At 50.4% G+C, this 26,033-nt stretch overlaps 1 protein-coding gene across 12 annotated transcripts; it reads left to right on the forward strand.

Moving 5' to 3' along the window:
• The first annotated feature begins 1,145 nt into the window (after nt 1–1,145).
• CHST10 (carbohydrate sulfotransferase 10) lies at nt 1,146–24,711 on the forward strand. Of its 12 annotated transcripts, none has more exons than XM_043467939.1 (9): nt 1,146–1,418; nt 3,452–3,518; nt 10,627–10,771; nt 11,730–11,861; nt 12,923–13,051; nt 17,656–17,747; nt 18,584–18,803; nt 21,154–21,331; nt 22,850–24,711. In XM_043467939.1, the coding sequence occupies exons 3-9, from the start codon at nt 10,729–10,731 to the stop codon at nt 23,385–23,387; spliced, it is 1,332 nt and encodes a 443-aa protein (XP_043323874.1). In that variant the 5' UTR covers nt 1,146–1,418; nt 3,452–3,518; nt 10,627–10,728; the 3' UTR covers nt 23,388–24,711. The 12 variants fall into 12 exon arrangements, with proteins under 12 accessions (XP_043323874.1, XP_043323873.1, XP_043323878.1 ...); XM_043467938.1 differs by having other exon boundaries at nt 10,663–10,771; XM_043467942.1 differs by having other exon boundaries at nt 1,150–1,418; nt 10,663–10,771; nt 21,226–21,331.
• The last annotated feature ends 1,322 nt before the right edge of the window (nt 24,712–26,033 follow it).

Genomic DNA, 26,033 nt, shown 5'->3' on the forward strand with positions numbered 1-26,033 from the left:
GAAAGGGCTTAATAAATATCTGAACAAGTGGTCAAAAAACCTAGCAAATCGCCCTTAAACCGCTTTGCCATCTTTAAGTCATGGGTGGTTAGTAATCACGTTAAAAGTGAAATTCTATAATACTGAACCCCATCAATATTGTATTTAAGTCATTAAGGAAGAAATCAACAGGGTAAATAAAAAACTAACAACAACAAAAAAACCTGGTTCCTGAAAAGCCTGACAAAATTTTATGTGTCCATGTGCATGCATATGTGTACACACATATCTATATTACCCTGTTTGCTAAATAGATATATATTTAGGTAGTTAACAAACATGTAGGTTTTAGCATAACAAAACTGGTTTATGTTTTCTAGTGCAATAAAACTCTCATCACCTTTGGGGCTTACGTCACCAAAAATCTTAAAAAGGATTTCCCTAAAACTCCAAGCCTTACCACATTGCTCAGGTTAAGAAGTTACAGCTCTACTGGACTGTAATCTGACCTGGTCTTTATGTCTTGTTTATGAACCCCTATACTGGGTCGGGAAGATCCCCTGGAGGAGGGTATGGCTACCCACTCCAGTATTCTTGCCTGGAGAACCCCATGGACAGAGGAGCCTGCTGGGCCACAGTCCACGGGGTAGCAAATAGCGGGACAAGACTGAGCAAGTAACACTTTCACTTTTTTTTGCATACCTTGACAAGGAGGTGACATCCTCCAGACTGTCAGTCAAGGTGGGGGGGGGGGGCGCTGTTGATGGCTCTGTTTTTTCTCTCTCTTTTTTAACCAGGTAGGCTGATTAGGAATGCTGGGAGGCACCCCAAGCTCAAGCACTTTTGCTTTTTCCACTTTGGGATTTTTTTCTTTCATTTTTCCAAGTTTGGGGTTTTTTTTTTTTCGTTCTCAAACACCCAGCCTGTTTTATGGATGGTAACCTGGTGGGATAAGGTTTGGCCACACGTCTCTCTGTCATTTCCTGGGATACACTCTCGTGGAGTTTTGGGGACTGGGTTGGTGTGGGACTGGAACTCGGCCGCAAAGGCCAGGCGTGGAGCCGGGTCCTGGGGTCTCTGGTCCCGCCTCCCTGCGCCTCCCCTTGGTCGACGCGGCGCCGCGCACGGCGGGGCGGGGGCGCGCAGAGCCGAGCAGGAGCGCGCACGGCGCTGACCGGCGCGGGGGCGGCGGCGGCCTCGCCCCCAGAGAGAGCCTCGCGAGTAAGCCTTCCTCCTTCCGGCGCCGCCGGCGCCGCCGCCGCCACATTCCCGGCCGGGAGGGCCGGCGGCGGCGCCCTGGCCTCCAGGCCGGCTTCCCGCGCTCCCGGGACGCCTGGGCCCCTGGCGTCTCGCCCCCAGGCCCGCGAGGCCCAAGCCGAACTAAGCCCCCGAGACCGCGGAAGGGCCCGAGGACCCCGACAGCCCCGGCTCCACTGAGGGTGAGCTCGGGGACGCGCGAGAGCGGGGGGTGGGCGTCACATTGCTCTACCCCTGCCCCACCCCTGGTGGACGGGAAAACGGAGAGAACCGGCTTCTCCTTGCCAGCGACATCCCAGTGTGTTTCGGGGACTTAGGCCTCCCTCGTTCTTGGAATGAAAGGGGAGAGCCTTCACCACGTTAATTATGCAGTAAGGCAGCGTCTTTGCTGGGGATGCTGTAGTCGCAGCATCACCGGTGCTCGGTGATCCATAGTTTACTTCTTTCATCCTTGCCTGAGAATTTGCATTTGTCATTGGGAGCGGAAAGAGGAAGAAAATGTACCGCTTGGGCACAGGGGGCATGCAGAGATGAGAGGAGAGGCCAGGAAAGAAGGAGCATGTGCAGCTTTCTAAGTGCACAGTTAAGCACGTCTCCGGTGGGTGGACGGGAGGAGGGAATTCTTGCTTGGAGAATCCCATGGCCAGAGGCGCCTGGCAGGCTTCAGTCCTTGGGGTCGCGAAGAGTCGGATGCGACTGAGCACGCTCGCACTGGTGGGTAGGAGGGGAAAGGATGGTTGGAAATACGTGTGTCCTGCCAGCTAGGCTCCAGGATGCCCTCAGCTCAAATTTGGACATAAGAGGGGCCTGTCAGAAGTTGGAGGTGGAGGCATAGATTTCTGCACGTCTGGCCCGGAAGATGAACCAGATCTTCCAAAAGCTGCCTTGTTATTTTCCAAGTCTGCGAAAGGCAGGAGAAAGGGCCAGCCACTGAGTGGAAAATGGTACAGCCAGGTTCTGGTTAGCTGAGCCCGAGCATCGTCACAAAGGGGTTTTTTGTCTGAAAAACCCGAAGTCACTGATTTTGGGCCCTGAGGAGTTGGTCGTTGGTCAGTTTTCAGGGTCAGAGTGAATAATGTCTCAGATATTCTTAAAACCAGGCAGCTCTGCTCCAGGCTTATTCACCCTTTTCATTGGCTGGGTTAAGAAGAGACATGAAGACTGAAACGGTCTTCTCTCTTTTTTTCCCCCATTATAATTAGGGCATATTTCATGTTGGTCAAAATAGGAATTTCAGCATGGAAAAAAAAAATCTTTCCATCTTTGCTTTTGACCCTCAAGAATAAAAATCTCCAAGAAATACCTGAGAGAGAAATTCTCTTCTTCCCTGGAATGGAAACTGGACTTCTTGCAGAACTCAACAAAGAAAGGGAGAAATTAGTTACTATCCTGGACAATTCTCAGTTATATTTAGATCATTTTTCAAATGTTTGAGGTTATATGATAGAATAGAAACAAGGGAGAAAGGTGGATGAGAGAAAAGGGCCTAAAGGATTACAGAAGCCAAGAGAGCAGTTTGTCTTGATACAGGTTTAGAAGAATCTGCATGTGAGTACATAAATCTTTCCATCTTTGTAATATGAAATTGCTTTTCATTTTAATATTGAGTTCATAAGCATAAAAGAAAGCATAGCTAGACTTCTCTGAGCATCCCAGACTGCTTGGGCTGCACTGTGTTTTCCATGAGTTGGATGTTTATTTTGCCAGCTCTATTAAATCTGTAATCTCTCTAACTCCATGAGTTTGGCTTGTTCCCAGTTACTCATTCATGATATGACATTTGCGTAGCGTTTGCCAGGTCGTTAAAGCTTGAAGAAATACAAAACCCAGTGAAAATCTTGCATTGAAAGATTTGATCATTTTATACAGAAATCCTTTACCCAATATCAAACATAAAAGTGGCATAATAGGATTTTATTATTTTTGCTCCAAAAATGGTTTCATTTTCATACTAAATTACAGGGAAGAATCTTTTAAACAGCTAGCTCTTTTGGTACATTTGGAATAATTTATTCATTTACCAAGCCATCCCCAAAGATAACCCCTCTCTGTAAGAGACCTGGTATGCGAAATATACTCAAATAATCTAAGTGGTTAGCTGTTAATACTGGTTAACTGTTTCCCAAGTATAAAGCAAGTTGTGTTCAGTAAGTTGATCTTGTAACTTTTAATGGTGCTTGTTTGTTTGTTTTTTTTTTTTAATTGTCCCATACAGTTACAGGAGGAGCCAAGAACCTCAGGCAAAGCAGATACTGCAAGGAAATGTGGATCAAGCTCAGAAGGTATGGACACCTCACCAGTTATCTGAAATCCATGTCATGTAATAGCATTTTCCATTCTTGCTCATATGGAGATTTTCAGAAGCTTAAACTCATAAACAGGAGTTTGTGCATGTATTCTTAGAAATGTATTCTTAACCATAATAATAATAGGAGTGCCCTCTTAGGCAGGGGCTTCCCAGGTTGTGTGGTAGTGAGTAATCTGCCTGCCAATGCAAGACACGCTGGTTGAATCCCTGTGTTGGGAAGATCCTCTGGAGGAGGAAAAGGCAACCCACTCCAGTATTTTTGCCTGGAAAATTCCAAGGACAGAGGAGGTTGGTGGGCTACAGTCCATGGGTTTGCAAAGAGTCGGACACAGCTTAGCAACTGAGCATGCACGCATGCACATACATGACTTAGGCAGGGCATTAGATGAGTTTAGTATCTGTAGAAAGCAGTGCATGGCCTGCGGCGCCCTCTGCAGACGTGTTTGCTGTTCGTCATCATCATTGAGACTCTTGTCTTCACCTCTTGTTGATTCTCCATCTGCCAGAGAGAAGAGTGTGTTTCCCTCCGGGTCACTAAGGATGAGCAGTCGTTCTGAGACAGGAAATTGTGCATGGCCAAATTCTTTTTGTGACATTTCCTTTAGTGTGTGGATAGGTTTTGAATGAGTGTTCTACAAACTGAGCCCCGGACAGGGAATCCTTTCCTCAGGGTACACGTGTGATGGGAGTGGGGGTCCAGGAGTCAGTTTCCATCTCAGTAAAGGGCCTTGGACAGGACTCTTCATCTGGGCCACTCCCCTGCCCTCTTGCTCACTCCTTGCCGCTCTGGTGATTCTGGACCCAGACTGAGCTTCCCAGGTGCTCCGTGATGGGTCCCCTCCCTTTGTTGAGCATCTTCTCAACATCATCTCCTCCCAGGTCCCCCTTCATCCCTCACCCTTATGTGTTATTAACCATGTCACTTAGCGCCTGTGTGATCGTGGATGTTAATGGCTCTGTTTGTTTATGTCCCGTCTGCCTCTATTAGAACAAAGCACCAGGTGAGCAGGGTAGGTTGGTTGCTGGATTTCCAGAGCCTGGAATGGCTCTTGGCTCAGAGAAAGCCCTTGGTAAATGTAACTGAATGAATGACATTTGGGGAAAAGCTGTTTTGTGGTCTCTTTAAACCTCATCTCCTTCCTCTGTCTAGTTGTCCATCCCTCTGTCCCCTTCCCATTCAAGGAGTTGAAAGGGTGCTAACTCCTGGGTTACTGTCTCTGATGTCCCCAGGGCCCCTCTCTCATTTTGCTTACTTGGAGATTCCTTTCTCATTCCCTTTCCTCAAGCTCATTTACCCTCCCCCACCCACATAAGAAATCACTGGAAAGGTCATCCTTTTCTTTCTTTCTCTGTGTTTTCGTAGAACATGTTATTTTTGGTTTCAGCGCCTGTAAATGGCACTGTGTCATATAGCTCATTCTATTCTTACTGTATTCCCTTTGCACCGCGGTTTTGAGGTTTATCTGTTACTGTGTGCACACTCGGCCCTGTCTGGAGCAATAGCTTTTGAAAAATTTTTAACTGTTTTAGAAAGTTAAATGGGCTTATTTACCACAGGATGAGTGATTGTGTGTAGCAAAAGTAGAACTAGGAAAAAAAAAACAGATAGAATTAGATGGTAGGGGGAAGGGGGAGTCCGACTCTTCAGCACAAATTCAGAAAGACTGCTTTTGGATGACAGCTCAGACAGGGTGTGGGGGGAGCCACTGGCAGCTGAAAAAATGGATGCTTTTAGACAGCATCTTTTTGAAAGTGCAGGGGAGGGAGAATTTGCACCAGAGTCATTGTTAGTTACTACAGATGTGTCATATGCATGCTGTCTTCCTCTTCATTGAGAGAGAGAGAAACAGGTTAGTATTTCTTGCATGTTTAGTGATCTTCCTGCATCCTTGGTCCTGCTTTCCCCATCTGTCCATCATTCTTCTTTTTTTTTATCCCCCCCCCAATTATTTTTATTAGTTGGAGGCTAATTGCTTTACAATATTGTAGTGGTTTTTGCCATACGTTGACATGAATCAACCATGGATTTACATGTGTTCCCCATCCCGATCCCCCCTCCCGCCTCCCTCCCCATCCCATCCCTCTGGGTCTTCCCAGTGCACCAGCCCTGAGCACTTGTCTCATGCATCCAACCTGGGCTGGAGATCTGTTTCACACTTCATAATATACATGTTTCGATGCTGTTCTCTCTGAACATCCCACCCTCGCCTTCTCCCAGAGTCCAAAAGTCTGTTCTATACATCTGTGTCTCTTTTTCTGCCTTGCATATAGGGTTATTATTACCATCTTTCTAAATTCCATATATATGTGTTAGTATACTGTATTGGTGTTTTTCTTTCTGGCTTACTTCACTCTGTGTAATGGGCTCCAGTTTTATCCACCTCATTAGCACTGATTCAAATTAATTCTTTTTAATGGCTGAGTAATATTCCATTGTGTTTATGTACCACAGCTTTCTCATCCATTCGTCTGCTGATGGGCATCTAGGTTGCTTCCTTGTCCTGGCAATTATAAACAGTGCTTCGATGAACATTGGGGTGCATGTGTCTCTTTCAGATCTGGTTTCCTCGGTGTGTATACCCAGAAGTGGGATTGCTGGGTCATATGGCAGTTCTATTTCCAGTTTTTTAAGGAGTCGCCACACTGTTCTCTATAGTGGCTGTACTAGTTTGCATTCCCACCAACAGTGTAAGAGGGTTCCCTTTTCTCCACACCCTCTCCAGCATTTATTGCTTGTAGACTTTTGGATAGCAGCCATTCTGACTGGCGTGTAATGGTACCTCATTGAGGTTTTGATTTGCATCTCTCTGATAATGAGTGATGTTGAGCATCTTTTCATGTGATTGTTAACCATCTGTATGTCTTCTTTGGAGAAATGTGTTTAGTTCTTTGGCCCATGTTTTGATTGGGTCATTTATTTTTCTGGAATTGAGCTGGAGGAGTTGCTTGTATATTTTTGAGATTAATCCTTTGTCTGTTTCTTCATTTGCTATTATTTTCTCCCATTCTGAAGGCTGTCTTTTCACCTTGCTTACAGTTTCCTTTGTTGTGCAAAAGCTTTTACACCTTATCTTCGACAAAGGAGGCAAGAATATACAATGGAAAAAAGACAATCTCTTTAACAAGTGGTGCTGGGAAAACTGGTCAACCACTTGTAAAAGAATGAAACTAGAACACTTTTTAACACCATACACAAAAATAAACTCAAAATGGATTAAAGATCTAAATGTAAGACCAGAAACTATAAAACTCCTAGAGGAGAACATAGGCAAACAGTCTCCGACATAAATCATAGCAAGATCATCTATGACCCACCTCCCAGAATATTGGAAATAAAAGCAAAAATAAGCAAATGGGACCTAATGAAACTTAAAAACTTTTGCACAACAAAGGAAACTATAAGCAAGGTGGCCATCATTCTTTATCCTCCACTTCTGCCCTATGGGTTTTCAAAGAGCTGGCCTCCTGGCCTGACACCTTGATGCTTGCAAATCCCACATAATGGTCTGAAGTAAGGAGGTTCTACAGACAGCCGGGCTGCCCCTTCCTGCACTGAGGTGCACACTCAAACTCACCTCTGTTATCTGCAAGAGGTACCTTGGGAGCTGTCTTGGCTCCTTGAACAAAGGAGAGTTAAATACAGAAAGTGTCCGGCTTTTGAAAGGCCATTTGTCCCCTGACTTCAGGGGCGAGGAGAGGACTGTCTGTGGGGTCAGGCCCCAGCCTCTCTGCAGACAGAAATGGTGAGCCTTGAGCCCATCGCCCTCGGACAGGAAGCAGACCCGTGGGGAGTTTGTGCGTTCATGGAAACACTGCAGGTGGTGGGCACGCCGAGAGGAGCTGGGACTATGGGAATTTGGAATGACTTTCTTTTTGGTTAAAAAAATGGGGCAAATTATGCTCATTTTTCCAAGGTCAGCCCAACTATAGGGGCTAGTTACCTATAGCTGGGAAGGCTAAAACAGAAGTAAATGGGAACAGTGATGGAGGTCCTTTTTTGTATTTACCACTTTTATTTATTTTTAATTGGAGGATAATTGTGTTACAATGTTGTGTTGGTTTCTGCTGCAGAACAACATGAACTAGCCGTACGTGTACATATATCCCCTTCCTCTCGGACCTCCCTCCCTCCTAGATCGCCTCAGAGCACTGAGCTGAGCCCCCTGTGACCTACAGCTGCTGTCTGGTTTATGCATGGTAGTGTATGTATGTCAGGGAGGTCTTTGTTTTCACTAAACCAGTCAGTCCTAAAGGAAATCAACCCTGGACTATTCATTAGAAGGACTAATACTGATTGGGCACCTGATGTCAAGAGCCGACTCATTGGAAAAGACCGTGATGCTGGGAAAGATGGAGGGAAAGAGGAGAAGGGGGTGACAGAGGATGAGATGGTTGGATGGCATCACCGACTCAATGGACATGAGTTTGGCAAACTCTGGGAGACAGTGAAGGTCAAGGAAGCCTGGAGTGCTGCAGTCCATGTGGTCACAGAGAGTTGGACACGACTTAGCAACTGAACAACAGCAAACCTCTTTAATCCTACGTCGAGCTTTATCAGATGCTTGCAAATCCCACATAATGGTTCGCCCAGGTTCATCATCGCCGGTTTGCTTGCATCGTTTGCCACAGGTCTGCACTGTCTTGGCTCAGGTGTTCTTGGGGCCCAGGACATTGCTGTAGCTTTTTTTTTACTTACTTATTTTTAATTGAAGGATAACTGGTTTACAACAGTCTGTTAGTTTCTGCCATACATGAACGTGAATTAGCCATAGGTATGCACGTGTCCCCTCCCATCTCCCACCGCTGCCCACCCCTCTAGGCTGTGACGGAGCCCCAGTTTGAGCTCCCTGAGTCTCACGGCAGATCCCACTGGCTGTCTATTTTACACATGGGAGCGTGTATGTTTCCATGCTACTCCGTCCATTCACCCCACCCTCTGCTTCCCCTGCCCCTGTCCAATCATCTGTTCTCCGAGTCTGCTTCTCCTTTTGTTGTTCAGTCCCTCATCGTGTCCGACCCTTTGTGACCCCGTGGACTGCAGCCCGCCCGGCTCCTCCGCCCCTGGGATTCTCCAGGCAAGAATACTGGTGTGGGTTGCCATTTCTTCCTCCAGGCATCTTCCCGACCCAGGGATTGAACCCGAGTCTCCTGCATTGGCAGGCAGTTCTCTCCCACTGAGCCACCTTTCTGGATATGTGGAGATTAAATAGGAAGGTCACAAGGGATGCCGAGGGACTGGCCAGTTTCTGTTCTTAGAGGGTCTGCTCCTGGGCAGCTGGTCCTTTTGGTGCAGTTTCTTATCTAATCCTTGTGACCATCCTGGAAGGAGGAGGGCCTTGTCTCAGAGACGGGAAGCCACAGCTTAGGGAGGGTGAGTGACCTTGCAAGTCCCAGAGCTGGCGAGTGGTGGGACCTTGCAGGGCTCTGTACTGGGAGGTCCTAGAGGAGGAGTGGCAGGAGGGGACGGGAAGACCCTGTGGAGATAGACCAGCTGTTTGAGGAGGTCAGAGAGGGAGCGCGTTCCTCTTGTTGGGTGGTGCCAGAGAAAGCGCAGGACACCCGGGTAAACTGGAAATTCGGAGAAACAGCAAGTAACTTTTTGAAGTATTAAGTGTGTCCCATGCAATATCAGGGGCATATTTATACCAAAGTACTGGAGGAGGAAATGGCAACCCACTCCAGTATTCTTGTCTGGAAAATCCCATGGACTGAGGAGGCTGGTAGGCTATAGTCTGTGGGGTCGCAGAGAGTCGGACACGACTGAGCGACTTCACTTTCACTGAAAAATTGGGGCTTCCCTGGTGGCTCAGACAGTGAAGAATCTGCCTGCAATGCAGGAGACCTGGGTTCGATTCCTGGGTTGGGAAGATCCCCTGGAAAAGGGAAGGGCTAACCACTCCACTATTCTTGCCTGGAGAATCCCATGAACAGAGGGTTTAATTTAACTGAAAAATCAGTATTTAATCTGAAATTGAAACTTCATGGAGCATCCTGTGTGTTCATCTATTTAATCTGGCAGCTCTGCTAGGTTGTTGTTCAGTTGTGTCTGACTCTTTGTGACCCCATGGACTGCAGCAGCCAGGCTTCCCTGTCCTTCACTCTCTCTGGGAATTTGCTCAAACTCATGTCCATTGATTTGATGATACCTTCCAACCATCTCATTCTCTTTTGTCCCCTTATCCTCCTGCCCTCAATCTTTCCTAGCGTCAGGATCTTTTCTAATGAGTCAGCTCTTCACATCAGGTGGCCAAAGTTTTGGAGCTTCAGCTTTAGCATCAGCCCTTCCAATGAATATTCAGGGTTGATTTCCTTTAGGACTGACTAGTTTGATCTACTTGCTGTCCAAGGGACTCTCAAGAGTCTTCTCCAGCACCACAGTTTGAAAGCATCAATTCGTTGGCACTCAGCCTTCTTTATGGTCCAACTGTCACATCCATACATGACTACTGGAAAAACCATACCTTTGACTATTCGGACCTCTGTAGGCAAAGTGACATTTCTGCTTTTTATATGCTGTCTAGGTTTGTCATAAGTTTTTTCCCCAAGGAGCAAGCGTTTTTTAATTTCATGGCTGCAGTCACCATCCACGGTGGTTTTGGAGCCTAAGAAAATAAAGTTTGTCACTGTTTCCATTTTTTCCCCATCTGTTTCTACCAGGGGACTCCAGGAAAACAATGCACCTGCTTTGTGGGAACTTGAGGGTGAAAGTATAGATGCAGGCCGGGTGGCAGGGGGAACCCCCCCTCATAAGCTGGAGAGCCCCTTGGGGGTGGGTATTCAGAGTCGCAATGAGGTCTAGGCGGCAGGGATCTGTCATGGAGACAGGCGGAGAGCTGACACCCGGGCCATGGTGAGCACGGTCCACCCGCGCACACAGGCTTTCCGAAGTCGTCTGCCATCAGCAGATGGTCTGTGTGGAATAGACCACCTCCCTGCTGCCCGGGAGTGATGAACGGGCCTGTCAGCTGATGGAAACTAACCCAGCCTAGTGTGGTCTTTCTATGTGGCTGGGTCTGGCTTCAAGAAGTCCTGTGTTAAAGGTGACATGTGAATAAAGAGACTTTTTTGTCTCTCTTGCCAAGAATTGAGTGCAACTTCCAGTTCTGTGTCCCCTACAGCAGCATGTGGCTCATGTGACCCACTGAGGACCCAAGTGCCCCACATCGCTCCCAGGTGGCGATAACATGAGAAATGCCCACCCACAAGGCTCCTCCCAGGCCCTGGCAGGCAAGTGCATGGAGCTGGACGCTCCAGAGTTCATTTCTAGGGTTCCAGAGGTTCTCCACATCTCTGTAGGTCTCCCCAGGTGGCACTAGTGATAAAGACTCCACCTGCCAATGCAGGAGGTGCAAGTTTAACCCTGGGTGGAGAAGATCCCCTGGAGAAGGGGTTGGCAACCCACTCCAGTTTTCTTGCCTGGGAAATCCCATGGACAGAGGAGCCCGGCGGTGTACAGTCCATGGGGTCGCAGAAGAGTCCCACGTGACCGAGCATGCATGTACCACACTTCATTTCCGTAGGTGTGGCTGAAGCTTGTCAACAGGGGATTGTAAACAGAGCCTGCTGGAATTTCCTCAGGATGGTGTCTGCCCTCTGAGAATTAGCCACAACAAAAATCCAGGCCAAAGTGAGCCCCTCATGCCCTGGCTTCCAGGCATTGGCAGGTGCCTGGGCCACAAAGAGTCAGCAGGCTCAACTGCAGCAGTAAAGTCTTACCATGTGTTCTAAAACCAAATAGAAATGGTTCCTTTCCATTAAAGTTTGATTTATTATGAATTTATATTGCACGCATGCACAATCATATCTGACTCTACAACGCCATGGACTATAGCCCGCCAGGCTCCTCTGTTCATGGGATTGCCCAGGCAGGAGTACTGGAGTGGGTTGCCGTGTCCTTCTCCAGGGGATCTTCCTGACCCAGGGATCAAACCTGCATCTCTCGCGTCTGCTGCATTGGCAGGCAGATCTTTTACTGCTAGCACCACCTGGGAAGCCCATCAACTTTATAAATTGTTATTAATTAAAAATATAATGTTACCAAGTTCAAATACCCATGGTATCAATAGAAAAAAATTTTAAAACATTTGTATCGAGGCTATTAACTGAAATAGCCCGTTCTTTTTATTATCTTTGGCGTAATTGATTTGTGTATAAGCAGCAGGATCATTTGGCTTGTGTTTTCCAGGAAGAATCGCTGAATGGCTGACGTTTGACAACATGCACCACCAGTGGCTTCTGTTGGCCGCGTGCTTTTGGGTGCTTTTCATGTTCATGGTGGCCAGCAAGTTCATCACACTAACCTTCAAAGACCCGGACGGTAGGTATGCTGCCTCGTGGAATGGATTTGGCGAATTCAGACCTTGCAGTGATACTGCTTCGGGGTATCTGCCCGGATGAGTAGTGACACAGAATCAAAGGACTCTCACGCCAGAAGGAGGTTGTTGTGTCCAAGTGATGTGCCGAGGCTCGAGAGGGGAGGTGGACAGGGGTGAAGGGGTCCTCGCCTATGCCTCCCCTAGGGGCGGGGGAACACACTTTCCTTAGGGGCTTCTTCCGTGTCCTGCTCTCAGGCTCCGGGTTTGGGGGCCTGCTCAGTGTCCTGGTGAGATGCTGCCTGCTGGGGGCAGCATGTTTGAAGGTCACCTTCAGGGCTCCGGAAGGAAGTTGGTGTAAATAGATGTGTGCTGGGATTTTTAACTCCTGTTGACTCGATGTCAGATGAGGACATGTTAAGAGCACCCAACCCGGTCTTTGAAGATCTGTGTCTGGTTCACGCCCTTGCCCATTGCTTGGGCCTTACTGTTTTTTTCTGTGAAGTGAGCGTCCTCCCTGTCTGACAGCTCCAAGCCTGACCCCAGCACAGTGAGGCCCTGCGAGTGACCTGTGAGGAGGTGCTGGGCATGACTGAGGAGCTGCAGGGATGGTCATTTGAACCCCAAGGCAACGACTCCCGCAGGGGTGGTGGGAGGCCAGGTGCCTGGGAAGGGCTCCTGAGCAGCCGTGGACTGGCCTGGGGACAGCAGCCTGGCAGGGAGGAATTGCAGGCTGTGTTCATTCCACGCAGGGTCTGACGTGGCCACCTGCAAGTATGGCCCTTAGGGAAGGGGAGTAGAAAAGGATCCCAGGGGTGGTTTTCCTGATTCCCACCAGCGGGCTCCGGGCCCTGCCCACCCTGGAGAGACCCCAGGCTGTCCCTGACTGCGCAGAGGCTGCCGACGCCCCACCCTGCCTCCATCCTCCCTGTAGAGGCGGAAGGTGGGAAGGCCGGCAAGAGAAGGAGGCGCTGAAATTAGCCCCAGTGTGGTTCCCAGCCTGGCTGTTTCTATCCTGGGTTGGCGTTTATTTCACCCGCGTTCAGTGTTTTTGCTCTTGACCCAGGAGCGCACTGTGAGCTGGCATCAGGGCGTCACCGAGGTGCAGGGGTGTCCCGATCCCTGGCGCTGGCGTTCAGGGAGCCGGGGTGCTCCGTGTCCACGGGCGGCTCCTTCCAGCTCTGTCCCCGGGGAGGTGAGCTTTGTCCCAGCTTCCTGGTCAGCGGGTGAGGGGCTTGCTTCTGGCTTCCCTGTTCTGTTTTTAATTGTGTGTTTTGTCTGGGTCTTCCTTGCGTTGCAGGTTTCTCTCTCATTGCCAGCAGGGGCTGCTGTTCACTGGGGTGGTTTTCCTTGTCGCTCTGAGGCATGCGGGCTTCACACGTTGTCACACCAGGGCTTCGTTGCTCCATGGCACGTGGGATCTTCCTGGACGGGGGGGTCAAACCTGTGTCTCCTACACTGGCAGGCAGATTTTTATCTGCTGCGCCCCCAGGGAAGTCCTGTACCTCCCTGTTCTTTTTTTTTTTTTTTTTCCTCCCTGTTCTTAATGACTTCCCAGCCACGCAGTGGATAGGAAGAGCACGTTTGTCTTCAGTTGTGGTTTAAAGCCGGTGGGGGGGGGTGTGTGTGTGTGTGTGCGCGTGCATGCATCTCTCTTTGGCTCAGCAGTGAAGCCACAGTGATGTTTGTGGCAGTGACTCAGTGTGGTTAACAGACTTCAGTGCTGTTTTGAACTAGCCTTTGTCCTAGGAAAATAAATCCCACTCGGTGGTAGAAAATTGACGGCATGGTATGTGGACACTTGATCTCAGCAGCGACATCCTTGTGAATCTGGTGGGTAGGTGTAGGTGCTGATTTTCTTGCTTCTGTTTGACCGCTTCTTCCAATCTTCTGCCTCAGCTCAGCTGCCAGCCGCTTAAGGGCAGAACCCATGATGCGACACCTGCATGCCCTCTATCCGGCGTGTGATGCAGTGGGTATCCTGGGCAGCTGGACACACACAGAGGTCGGGATGAGGGGATGTGGTCACATCTAGAAAAACAAGGCAGTACTGTACCTGGCAAATGTCAGGACATTTTGTAAAGCAAATATGATGATGCCTCTAAGGAAAGTGAGCTCCTATGTTCTGACGCCTGGTCATACCTGTTGATCACCCTTGGGCCTGGCGCTGGTGCCTTGCCCCTGAGGGTTGGGGAGGGGTGTGATCTTTGGCCACAGTGTGACAGCGGGCATCCAGTGAAAATAAACAGCTGCGGGCAGAGCAACTGAAAAGCAAAGCCAGACATTAAGTTGTGCTGTCGGTTTTATTAGAATCTAGTTGAATTGGGCTTGAGGAGAGTTGAGGAGCAAATACCAGGAGTTCACAGTAAAAGAAGTTGTTAAGAATTGGTGGATGGCTGTGTGTGGCTGGCATGTGAGCTGTCCCTTAGCTACCAGGGTCATTCTCGATGCTCTTGAGTGTGTGAAATAGACACTTTTCAGAAATTCACTAGTAAGTCAGTTGTTTAGAATTCAGACTACATCTTACATCTAGAATGTCACTGAGGAAGCTTAGGTTTCTAGGAACCCACGTGGCCCCTGGCAGAGCCGAGCATTGCCGTGCGGCTCACAGACGTGGGCACGTGAGGTGACCGGACCTGAGTGGGAGGGGACGTTCCCCTGAGCACGCAGGCGCTTGGAGACGAGGCTGTGGAGGACGGGGAGGGCAGGCGCTGGCCTCCTGGCCCTCACGGAGCGTTTCAGAGCCTGGTGGCCCAGGGCACTGCCTCTGTCTTCATACCGTCCCTGGCCTCAGAGCAGGTGCAGAGTGGCTCCTGCGCACAGCTCTGGTCAGGGCTGCATTTCAGCTCAAACGCAAGAGAAAGGAAGACACAGTTTCCTCGGGATTCACAGAGGTGTGTGGCCAAGATCTCTGCTGGAGATTTCTACTGGAGCCGGAGAGCTCAGAGGCGTGAGGGGTGGGAGATGGGTTATTATCACTGGTGGGGTTCCGGGAGGATGGGTTTCTCCCCGCTGGGCAGGGAGGATGTCAGGCTGGTGCCTGTTCTCAGCGGTGCTGGCTGGGGAGTGGGAGGTGGGGAGTTGGGGGTGAAGCGGAGAGTTGGGGTACAGTTTAACAGCCAGACTGAAGTAGGGGCTGCAGTGAAGCCTGCAGAGTGTGGGTGGTAATGACCCAAGAGGAGTAGGTTTTGATGTTTATAACAAAAGTGAAATGTGCCTTTGCTTATACTTTATTAGGCTGATTTCTATGCCTTTATTTGATAACTGCTTTTTTCATTCTAATTCTGTATTCAGGCTTTGCAAAATTTTGAAAGCAAATGTTTCTTTGATTGTAGAGATTTGAAAATTTTCTTCAAATTCTACCCACAGATTTCCCCCAAATCAGTTTGTTGTGAATGATTACGGTGCTCTAGCATTTTGTAAGATTTCCTTTAGTTGAATATCAATTCCCATGTTGTATAGTTGATCAGTCATGTCCGACTCTTTGCAACCTGTGGACTGTAGCCCACCAGGCTTCTCTGTTGGATTTTCCAGGCAAGAATACTAGAGTGGGTTACCATTTCCTTCTCCAGGGGATCTTCTCCACCCAGGGTTAAATCCCTATTCAGGGATTGGACCCATGTCTCCTGCACTGACAGGCAGGTTTTTTTACCACTGTGCCACCAGGGAAATCATCAATTCCCATAAGTTTCAGAAATAATGTGTAAGCACTAACCTGACTGCTGACTTGGCTTTTGTCTAATTAAACCTTTAATTTTGAAATCACTGTAGTGTCACTCGCAGTTGTAAGTACATAAGACAGAGGGTTCTTTGTACCCTTTTTTCTTTTGCCCAGGGGTGACGCGTTGCAAAACCATAGTGCAGAGTCACAGGTGGGGTATTGACAAGGATGCAGAGCATCTTCATCACCACAGATTCTTTGAGTTGTCCTTTTATAGCCACTCCCCTCTCCCTAACTCCCAGCCCCTCTCCCCACCTCCACTCCCCGCCTTTGGTAACCACTAATCTGTTCTCCTCTCCATAATTTTGTTCTCTCAAGAATGTTGTATATGCAACCTTTTGCTATTATTTCACCATGGTTACCTGGAAATTCATCTAGCTTATCGTGTGTATGAATAGTTCATTCCTTTTTAGTGCTAAGCAGTATTCCATGGTTTGGATGTACCAGTTTCTGATTAACCACTCACGTGTTAAAGGAGAACTGATGGAGCCCATTATACAGAGTGAAGTAAGCCAGAAAGATAAAGAACATTACAGCATACTAACACATATATATGGAATTTAGAAAGATGGTAATGATAACCCTATATGCAAAACAGAAAAAGAGACACAGATGTACAGAACAGACTTTTGGACTCTGTGGGAGAAGGCGAGGGTGGGATGTTTCGAGAGAACAGCATCGAAACGTGTATATTATCTAAGGTGAAACAGATCACCAGCCCAGGTTGGATGCATGAGACAAGTGCTCGGACCTGGTGCACTGGGAAGACCCAGAGGGATCGGGTAGAGAGGGAGGTGGGAGGGGGGATTGGGATGGGGAATACATGTAAATCCATGGCTAATTCATGCCAATGTATGACAAAAACCACTACAATATTGTAATTAGCATCCAACTAATAAAAATAAATGGAAAAAATAAAATAAAGGAGAACTGAGTTGTTTCAGTTTGGGACTGTTATAAATAAAACTGCTGTGAACATGTGCATGTAAGTGTTTTGTTTTGGTTGTGCTTGATTTTGGTTGCTGCAGGTAAGTTTTCTCTGGTTGCTGCAATCAGGGGCTACTCTCTCGCAGTGAGCGGGCTTCTCATTGCAGTGACTTCTCTTGTTGCTGAGCGTGGGCTGTGGGCACCCAGGCTTCAGTAGTTACGGCTCAGGTTCCAGAGCACAGGCTCACTCGTCATGGTGCATGGGCTTCTGTGCTCTGTCTCGTGGGATCTCCCTGACCAGGGATGTAACCTGTGTCCCCTGCATTGGCAGGCGGTTCTTATCCACTGCACCACCAGGGAAGTCCCATGTATAGGTTTTTTGTGACATAAATTTTTATTTCTCTGGGATAAACGCCTGGGAGTGGGTCATACAGTAGTTGAAGACTTAGTTTTTAAGAGTTGCTGCACCGTTTGCATTTTTCTGCATCCTCACCAGCATTTGGGGTTTTCACTTTTTTGTTTTAGGCATTTTGGTAGGTGTCACGGTATCTCCCTGTGGTTTGCTTTTGCATTTGCCTGATGGCTATCCTCTCCTATTGAACATCCTCTCCTGTGTTCATCTACCATTGCAGAGCCTCTTCTGTGAAATGTCTGTTCCTGTTTTGCCCATTTTCTAATTGGATGGTTTGCATATTTTGCTGTTGAGATTTGAGAGTTCTTTCTGTATTCTAGATCCCAGTCCTCGGTCGGATGTGTGGTTTGCAGATACTTTCTCTCAGTCTGTAGCTTGTCTTTCCATCCTCTTCACAGGGTGTTTTGCAGAGCAAAAGTTTTAAGTTTTGATGAGAGACATATCAATTTCCCGAAGATTTACGTTTATGCTTTCTACAGAACTTTTCTAGTTTTATGTTTCACATTTTAATGCTGATCCATTGAGTTTGTTCTTGAATAAAAACTGAGGTTCAGGGCAGTGCTCCTTTTGTGCTCGGGGCGTCCAGGCCCTTGGGTCCATTTGCTAAGAAGGTGCTCCTTGCGCGGCTTGCCAGCTCCCACTTGGACGAGTTTGTTGGGTCTCTTTCTGGGGTCTCTGGGCTGACTGCTCTGTGTTCTGCCCCTCCGCGGGAAGACGTTTGAACCTCTGTGTCTCCTAGCCTACAGCGCCAAGCAGGACTTTCTGTTCCTGACTGCCGTGCCCGATGTGGGGAGGTCGCCAGGAGAGACACACTTCCCTGAGGAGCTGAAGGTGAGCATGGCCAGGCCCGGGCGCTGACACCCCCACCCCTGGCCCATTCTTCCCAGAGTGTCTCCCTCTCACCTGCCCTCCCCCTGCAGCCCCAAGCGGGTCTCCCATCATCAGACTCAGAACAGAACCAGGGCCGATGAGCTCCATTACCTGCTCACGGCGGCTAAATTTCTGGTACCCTGATGTGACTGCCAGGCACTGCCTTCCACGTGTCTCAGGCTGCATTTCAGAGAAGCAAAATTGTGTGCTCAGCACTGAGTAAGTGGAATGATGGCTTCTGCCTTTGAAAAACCTATACTGCGTGGCCTAAGGTATTTTCTTAAATTAATAAACCAGACACACCAGGGTACTGGATCATCTTAAACAGCCACGATCTGTGCAGACACAGCAGGGTACTGGATTACCTTAGACAGCCACCATCTGTGGGTCCTTAGTGCGGCTCACAGGCTTACACTCCGGTTACGTGGAGGTGGGGAGTGCAGGGGCAGAGCTGGCCTCCCTAAAATTCCTGAGTGACGAGGCCCCTGCCTTTGCCAGGGTATCAGGGGCCTGCGTGCGGTGGGTCGGCACAGTGCCAGGCGGACAGACAGCCCACCCGGCCCCTCGGGTGTCCAGGCTGAGGTTGAGGAGAGACGGTCAGTGGCCGCTGGCTGCTCGGTCGTCTGGCCCATCCACAGCCTGAACCCCGGGCCCCTGAAACTCGCACCTGCTGTCCGGCTGTTTCTGCTGGGCGGCCTCAGCCTCCGCAAGTTAACGCCCGGCACGGGGTCAGGGCAGGGCTCCTCCTGCAGGCACTCATGGCGCCCCGGTGCCCGTTCCGCCTCTGTTCCCTGCAGCCCACGGGGAAGATGCTGGTTGAGCCCCTGGTCTACGCGCAGCGCCTGGAGCTCATGAGGAACGTGTGCAGAGAGGATGCTCTGAGGAACCTGTCCCACACCGCCGTCTCCAAGTTTGTCCTCGACCGGATTTTCGTCTGTGACAAGCACAAGATTCTCTTCTGCCAGACCCCCAAAGTGGGCAACACCCAGTGGAAGAAAGTGCTCATTGTGCTGAACGGTGTGTGCCCGTCCCGCCCGGACCTCAGGGTCTGCGGGGAGGGGGTCGGGAGGGCTGGGGATGGCAGCCAGGGAGACCTGGGAGGGCCGGCAACTCACAGACAGCTCGCTGGTGCTTTTCCTTTTTTTGGCCACGCTGCGCGGCACGTGGGACCTTAGTTCTCTAACCAGGCCTCGAACCCGTGCCCCCTGCAGTGGAAGTGAGGCGTCTTAACCACTGGACCACCCGGGAATTCCCTGGTGTTTACCCTGTGCCTGTCTCACGTTAGGTATTGGCAGGGTTCACCCAGGCAGCCCGCACCCAGCACCAGGGCCTTCCCGCTCCTCCATTTCTGCCTGCCACCCTGCCTCCCAGGTTGATTCCTTTTCTCCCTCACGGTCACTGCATTGATTCTTACGGGTCTCTTGCTCTGTCTGAGGAGCTCAGGGCTCTGCACTCACTGAGTCACCTGGCGGCTGCCCTCGCAGCTGCTCTCCCGTGCGGAGAAGGACCCACGGCCAGGGCCCGGGGGTGGGGGTGACCCCTGCCGGTGGGTCTGGGGTCTCCCCACCCACAGTCAACCCCCTCTTCTAACGAGCAGCCACGTTCAGAGGGTTTAATTGACTTGCTTCAGGAAATGTAGAGTTTACTTGGGAGCAGATGAGATCACTGGAAAGTGCCCTTATGCTCTGCTTGTTTTGATTCCTCACCACTGTTTTTAGATGCTGTATTTGTTTAAACTCTAGTTACTCTGAACCAACCCAAGATAATTATGGGCTCTATTAAATTCAGCTTCAAAATAAAAATAATCATAATGGACAGCAGTGTGACTCCCAAATCAAGAATCAGACCTTGGAAGCCTCATGGGATGTGGGCCTGGGGTCTGCGTCCCCCTGCCCCGTGGGCCTCCTGCTGCTTTCAGAGGTAGTGGTTGGAGCTGGTGTCATTTGACCTTTTCACTGGTTGATTGGGGAAGGAAAGGAGACACTTGCTTTATCTTCTGGTGGTCATCAATGTGCTTCTGGAATAATCTGACAGTATGTTGGCTTTTAACATTGGAGAATGAGGTTACAGATCAAATTTAAAACAACAGATGTACGAAAGTCTTACACATTTGTTGCCACAGCATGAAGCATTTGTCTTTGAAGGAGAAGAATCCGTTGATGAGAGCAGGACTCCAACGGGAGCAGTTTGCCAGTGCAGGAGCATGAGAGATGGATTCCATCCCTGGGTCGGGAAGATCCCCTGGGGGAGGGCATGGCAGCCCACTGCAGTACTCTGGCCTGGAGAATCCCAGGGACAGAGGAGTCTGGCAGGCTGCAGTCTGTGGGGTCGCAAAGAGTCAGACAGGACTGAAGCGACTTGGCACAGTAGGAGGACGACAGGCCTGAGGCTGCCTTCTGTTGTCCCTGGATGCGCCTGCAAGGCGACAGGTACCAGAGCAGGTCCAGGTGCAGATCCACAGAGCCGGCCCTTAAGTCAGCCCCTTGAGGGTAGACGGGACATCTTGCTCGTTTACAACCGTCCATTCTCAGTGCTTAGCACAGGGTCCCGGATCAGGGCTTAAGTATTCTGCAGAGACTGCAGCCCCTGCTTTGAAGGCCCAGCAGAGACCCTTCCCTGCCAGACCCTGAGTCTAACAGGGAAGGATTAACACACAGGCGGATGTGAGGGGTGGCGAGGCCTTGACTAGCACCCCAGCACACTGGCACTTTATTTCCATTTGCCTGAGCTGAGAAATGAGTGAACACCCACCCAACCCCTAGCCCGAGGAGGAGCCCCCAAGTGGCACAGGGGCCGCCTGTTCCACCCGGCGGCCTGGACCCGGCGCTGTGGCTCTTGGTCCTGCCCCGCCGCCTCCGATGCTCCTTGTTCTCCGAGCCCTGCTTCTTCTGTGTCACTTCCCCCAGCGCGTCAGCCTGACTGATCCGTCACCAAGCGTGGCGGGCACTTGCCAGCCTGGGATGCTGTGAGGTTACCTAGAAGCCTCTGAGGCCCTGGTGCTCTGGTGCTGGGAGCGATGGAGAGGATCAGCTGGGTGCTCCATGGTCCTGCTTCTCTGATGTTTGCCCCCAGTTTCAGAGGAGAGGACGTGTTCCAGGTTTCAGGCGTCCTGCTTATGGGCAGTGATCTTTCTTACGTGGCAGATTGAGCCTCACTCAGGTGCTCGTACCTGTAGGCCTAACTCCCTCTTTCTGACTCCTACGTTTCCTCCCATTGGCTCCTGGGTCACCAAAAGCTTCTCTTCAGTCTCATGCTGCCACAGGAACAGTTGAAATTCGGGAGTCGAGACCTAAACGTGGATACTGGGGGATGGTTTGCGGGGAGTGTGGACCTGCATTCTGAGATGGGCATCTCTCTTTAAGGGCAGCAGTGGCCAACTTAAGAGGCGACCAGACCAACACACCTTCTTCCCCTACCCCACCCCCCATTTGCTTCCCAGGAGCCTTCCCTTCCATCGAGGAGATCCCTGAAAACGTGGTGCACGACCATGAGAAGAACGGCCTCCCACGCCTCTCCTCCTTCAGTGACACCGAAATCCAGAAGCGGTAGGAGTGGGGCAGGGAGGAAGAGGAGAAGGATGGGGAGGGGTGGGGAGGAGGAGGATGGGGGGTGGGGGGAGGCGTGGGGAGGAGGGTGGGGAGGGATGGGGAGGAGGAGGATGGGGGTGGGGAGGAGGGTGGGGAGGGATGGGGAGGAGGAGGATGGGGGAGGGGTAGAGAGGAGGAGGATGGGGAGGGGTCGGGAAAGGGGAATGCTGATAAAACCCCAGTTTCCGCTCCTCTACTCATTGTTGTTACCCAAACAGCTCCAAGAGCTGCTCATTTGTGTTGGTGAGAGGCACCCAGGCACACAACCCAGTGTTTGGCGCATTTAAATTCACATCTTTCATGAGAATTTCCGAATTTCTCCACCTTAACCTTCACACAGGTCATCAAAATGAAAGTTACATGGTGGTCTTAGTAAAAATGACTGGTCGTTTTTGTTCTGCTTTGCTTTGGTTATGTTTTATGGGTTTCTTTCTGAGCATGAACTTCGTTTCATAAGAAAGGGATTTGGCTTGCAGGTAGACCCCACGTCGTTTCCCATTTTCTCCCGAGGTGCTGCGTGGCCTCCGGGGCAGCAGTCCCCTGATGAGTGGCCGGGTGGGCTAGACCCAGCAGAGGGAGAGGGAGACCGGCCTCGCTGACCACAGCCAGGATGGAGACTGGCATGGGGAAGATTCCTTAGCTGACTGGACAGTTCTCTTGAGAGCTGTGAAATGGCCCCGTAAGACAAGGTTTAAAAGGAACAAGTGCATAGTATGCCGGCCAGTGTCAGGCACCGAATGATCTTTGAGCTCCTTGCTGTTCAGCTACTTCACTTCCACTGCTTCCGGCTCCGGCTATTCACCGTTTCCAGCTTGTACAGCCTCAAATGCCAAAGCAGAGACTGTCCTGGGGGCAGGTGGTCCTGTCACCCCCTCAGCAGTGACCTTGTGGGGCTTTTGTGAGAGCAGCCGAACTGAGGCCTGTAGCACTGAGGGTCCCTGGCCTGGGGGAGTGCTTGGGGTCACAGCAGTGTCATCATCACAGGCTCTTCACACAGGCACCCCGGGCCACCACCGCCCCCTCTGGCAGCTCCCCCAGACCCTCTTACTGCCAGCTGGAGCCTGGTGACCTCCCATTTTCTCTTCTCTCCCCCCACCCCCCATTTTTCCTTCCCCTGGCAATTTTGAATTGAGTTTTTAAAGGTGCACCTTTAGAGTCACTCACTTCCCCTGGCTTCAGCTATTCCTCACTTGATTAAGCAGGTTTCTACTCTTTTGGTTTTCTGCCCCAAAACAAAACTTGTAAAAACATTCCTGAAGTTAATATGGGGTAATGGGTTAACAAGAGGCTCTGCCTCCAAGGGTGGCTGCATGAATTAAGTAAGAACTGTGTGCAATGCCCTTGGCGCAGGGCCCAGCCTGGTGGCTGCTGTTGCTCCAGCCATCACGCTTCACTCTTCCCTGCCTCACAACCCGCAGCCAGCACCACCAGCAGCGTTGGGTTAACCTCTTCTTTGTCTTCCATCTTCTTCCTTAGCTTGAAAACATACTTCAAGTTTTTTATCGTAAGAGATCCTTTCGAGAGACTGATCTCTGCGTTTAAGGATAAGTTTGTCCACAACCCCCGCTTTGAGCCTTGGTACAAGCACGAGATCGCCCCTGGCATCATCAGAAAGTACAGGAGGAACCGGACGGAGACCCGGGGCATCCAGTTTGAGGACTTCGTGCGCTACCTGGGTGACCCCAACCACAGGTGGCTGGATCTGCAGTTTGGGGACCACATCATCCACTGGGTGACGTACGTGGAGCTGTGCGCACCCTGCGAGATCACGTACAGCGTTGTCGGGCACCACGAGACCCTGGAGGACGATGCTCCGTACATCCTCAGAGAGGCCGGCATCGACCACCTGGTGTCCTACCCCACCATCCCCCTCGGCATCACTGCGTACAACAGAACCAAGGTCGAGCGCTACTTCCTGGGCATCAGCAAACGAGACATCCGGCGCCTGTATGCGCGGTTTGAGGGGGACTTTAAGCTCTTTGGGTACCAGAAACCAGAGTTTTTGCTAAACTAACGTGTAGGACCATGAGTTCAGATATCTGTTAGACCAGAGGCTAACCAGGTGGAGCTCAGGCACAGAAATGACACTTCTTCCATCTCACTCCTCTTGAGGACTGCCACTCCCTGAGGACCGGGGTGCACCTTGCCCAGTGAAGCTGGACCCTGACTGTTACTACATAGTCTGCGCATAAGGTGCATGGAGGGTCCTGGCCCCCACCCTCCAATGCCACTGAGCCTCTGCTCTCCCCAGGTGGTGGGGATAGCATTAAACATTTGCAGTCAGACAGAGCCAAGGGGAAAATCAGACAGCCTTGATCGTCTCCCTCAGTTATCAGACACCTGCAGGGCAGGGCAGTGCTATCTGTCGCCAGGGGACAGCAGGCATGGCACCCAGCACTTTGAAGAGAGGCAGACAGCGGTACCCTGCAGACATCCCGGGGGCCGAGACGGGATCAGATCTGAGTAATAAAGTCATCTTCTGGCTCTCATCTTGGCCGCCACTGTCATCGCAGAGGCAGACCCTTCTCTCCATGGCTGTCTAGTTCCCGAGAAGTTCAGGAATGACCTGAGGGCGCTCCTCCCCGTCCACCTTTTCAGAATACATGCTGTCTGCTGCTCGGCCGGATTTCCACACCTTACCTGCCAAGTGATTATCTCATTCAGTCCACGAGACCCAGTGTTGGGAAGTGAGGGAGTGTCCATTCTTCCCACCTGAGGAAGGGAGCATCTTTGGGGGCCTTAACGGGAGCATGGCCTGGGAAGGGGCAGGGCTGGCCGGGTGCCGGAATCCAGGCTGCCCTGGACCTGGGCACGTCCTTCCCAGTGACTTTCTGCCTCTTGTCTCTGATGGACTCACATGGGTGGGCACAGAGGTCTTCACCCGTCTCCTCCAGGACCAGTCCCTCCTGGGGGCTGAAGGCAGGCACAGGCAGCATGCCAGCATCACCAGATCAGTGCGGTGTACACATTTTAGTCTCCTTTCATCTCAGCAAGACGTGTCCCACTGGGCCCATTTCTGATGATGCCGTCATCCTGACCCACGTTGGATAATCAGGTTCACCAGCAATAAAACCTTGGGCTGAAGCAGCCCACGTAACACATCTTCCAGGCACTGAGGAGCAGCGGACCACACTCACCACTTCATGTGCCAGCCGACAGTGAGGCCCCTCGAGGTCTGGGACAGTCTCCCTGCAGAAAGTCCCCAGTGTCCAACCAGGCTGCACAGGGCTCAGGAGCCCAGCTCTTCCTCCAGGCAGCCCCTGCCGTCCCTTCCTCAGTGTGACTTCCTGAGTTTGTAAATGTGAAAGTAACACGAAATAAAAAACGTGCCAACCTGACGTGGGCTGTGGTTCCCAGGGAGGTGCCGCGTGGACTGCGTCCCGAGGGCTGGCAACAGTGCGGGGCATGTGCCCGCCCACAGCGCTGACAAAGGGGCAGCCCACAAGATGGCCTGTCACCTGCACCATTTTTCTGTCAAGTTTTAGCAAAGTCTTGTTGAAATCATCTCACGCCTGATGCACAGAACGATTGTTGTTTAGTTGCTAAGGTATGTCTGACTCTTTTGCAACCCCGTGTACCAGCCTGCCGGGTTCCTCTGTCCATGGGATTTCTCAGGCAAGAATACTGGAGTGGGTTGCCATTTCCTTCTCCACGGGATCGTCCCGATCCAGGGCAAATTCTTTACTACTGAACCACCAGGGAATCAGACATAACCTGGGAACAACCTCAAAAAACTCCCAGAGCTGTTCCCCATGTTAGAAGTCAAAGCACAGTTATGTAAGTTTTTGAGACAGCAGGCTGCACGTTAAATGACATATTATTGACAGTTTACACAATCCAGATCTTCAGGTACAAAGTGTTGGATCATCGTGACCCCTGGCAAGATGAAGAAGGAATGTTATCTTTTTAAGGATAACATTCTTGATGAAGCTGGGAGAAAGTTGCTCTTCATGGCTGAGCAGGTATTTTTGCAAATGGGGAGGTGTGGTCAATGCCCAGCGCAGATACACGGTGCACAGTGGAGGAGAGAGATGATGGCAGAGAAGATACTTCATGTTTAAATTTTTCTTGTCTTGCCATAAAATACGTATTTCACAGGACATTTTCCAAGCCCCTTGGACATGCCAAGCCCTGCCCCAGGGTTGTGGGATTCCAGAGCTAAGCAGAACCCTCTCCTCACAGGAGAGGAGAGGCTGGGAAGGGGTGGCTAGTACACAGGAGGAATAATATGTTTGTTTCCTTGCCTTCAAGCCAGTCTCCCTGTCTGGTTAATAGCAGTTATCTTGAAACTGTCTAAACCAAGACTTGGACAGCAACATCATACTCATAATCTGTGCTGTCCTCAAGGCCGAGTCGGTTTACCTGGTAAGTCACCATGGGCATTTGCACAGAGCCGCCTTCAGTCTTATACCCTATCACTTGGAATCTATAAACTCTCAATTTTTATGACACAGCAAGAAAATTCTGGACTTTGCATTTGTGCTTGCCACTTTCAACTAGCCAGTCCTCCCTCTCCACCTCTCTCTACTTGGAAAATATAGAGAGGAATAGTTAGTACACATTCCCATTTTGCCACTTTCCCTCCACTTTCCCAAACAGTCTCTGTCTTCTCTGTGTCACTCATGTTATTACAGATGACTTCACTGAATACCACACTGCA

This window comes from Cervus canadensis, chromosome 5 (assembly GCF_019320065.1).
Source record: "Cervus canadensis isolate Bull #8, Minnesota chromosome 5, ASM1932006v1, whole genome shotgun sequence".
In the NCBI taxonomy this organism is placed as follows: domain Eukaryota; kingdom Metazoa; phylum Chordata; class Mammalia; order Artiodactyla; family Cervidae; genus Cervus; species Cervus canadensis.

Coding starts and splice junctions, on each gene's coding strand:
- CHST10 (XM_043467939.1), top strand. CDS start 10,729: ATGAGAAATGCCCACCCACAAGGCTCCTCCCAGGCCCTGGCAG. Junction 11,862..12,922: donor AACCTTCAAAGACCCGGACG/GTAGGTATGCTG, acceptor CTCTTGACCCAG/GAGCGCACTGTGAGCTGGCA. Junction 17,748..18,583: donor ACTTCCCTGAGGAGCTGAAG/GTGAGCATGGCC, acceptor TGTTCCCTGCAG/CCCACGGGGAAGATGCTGGT.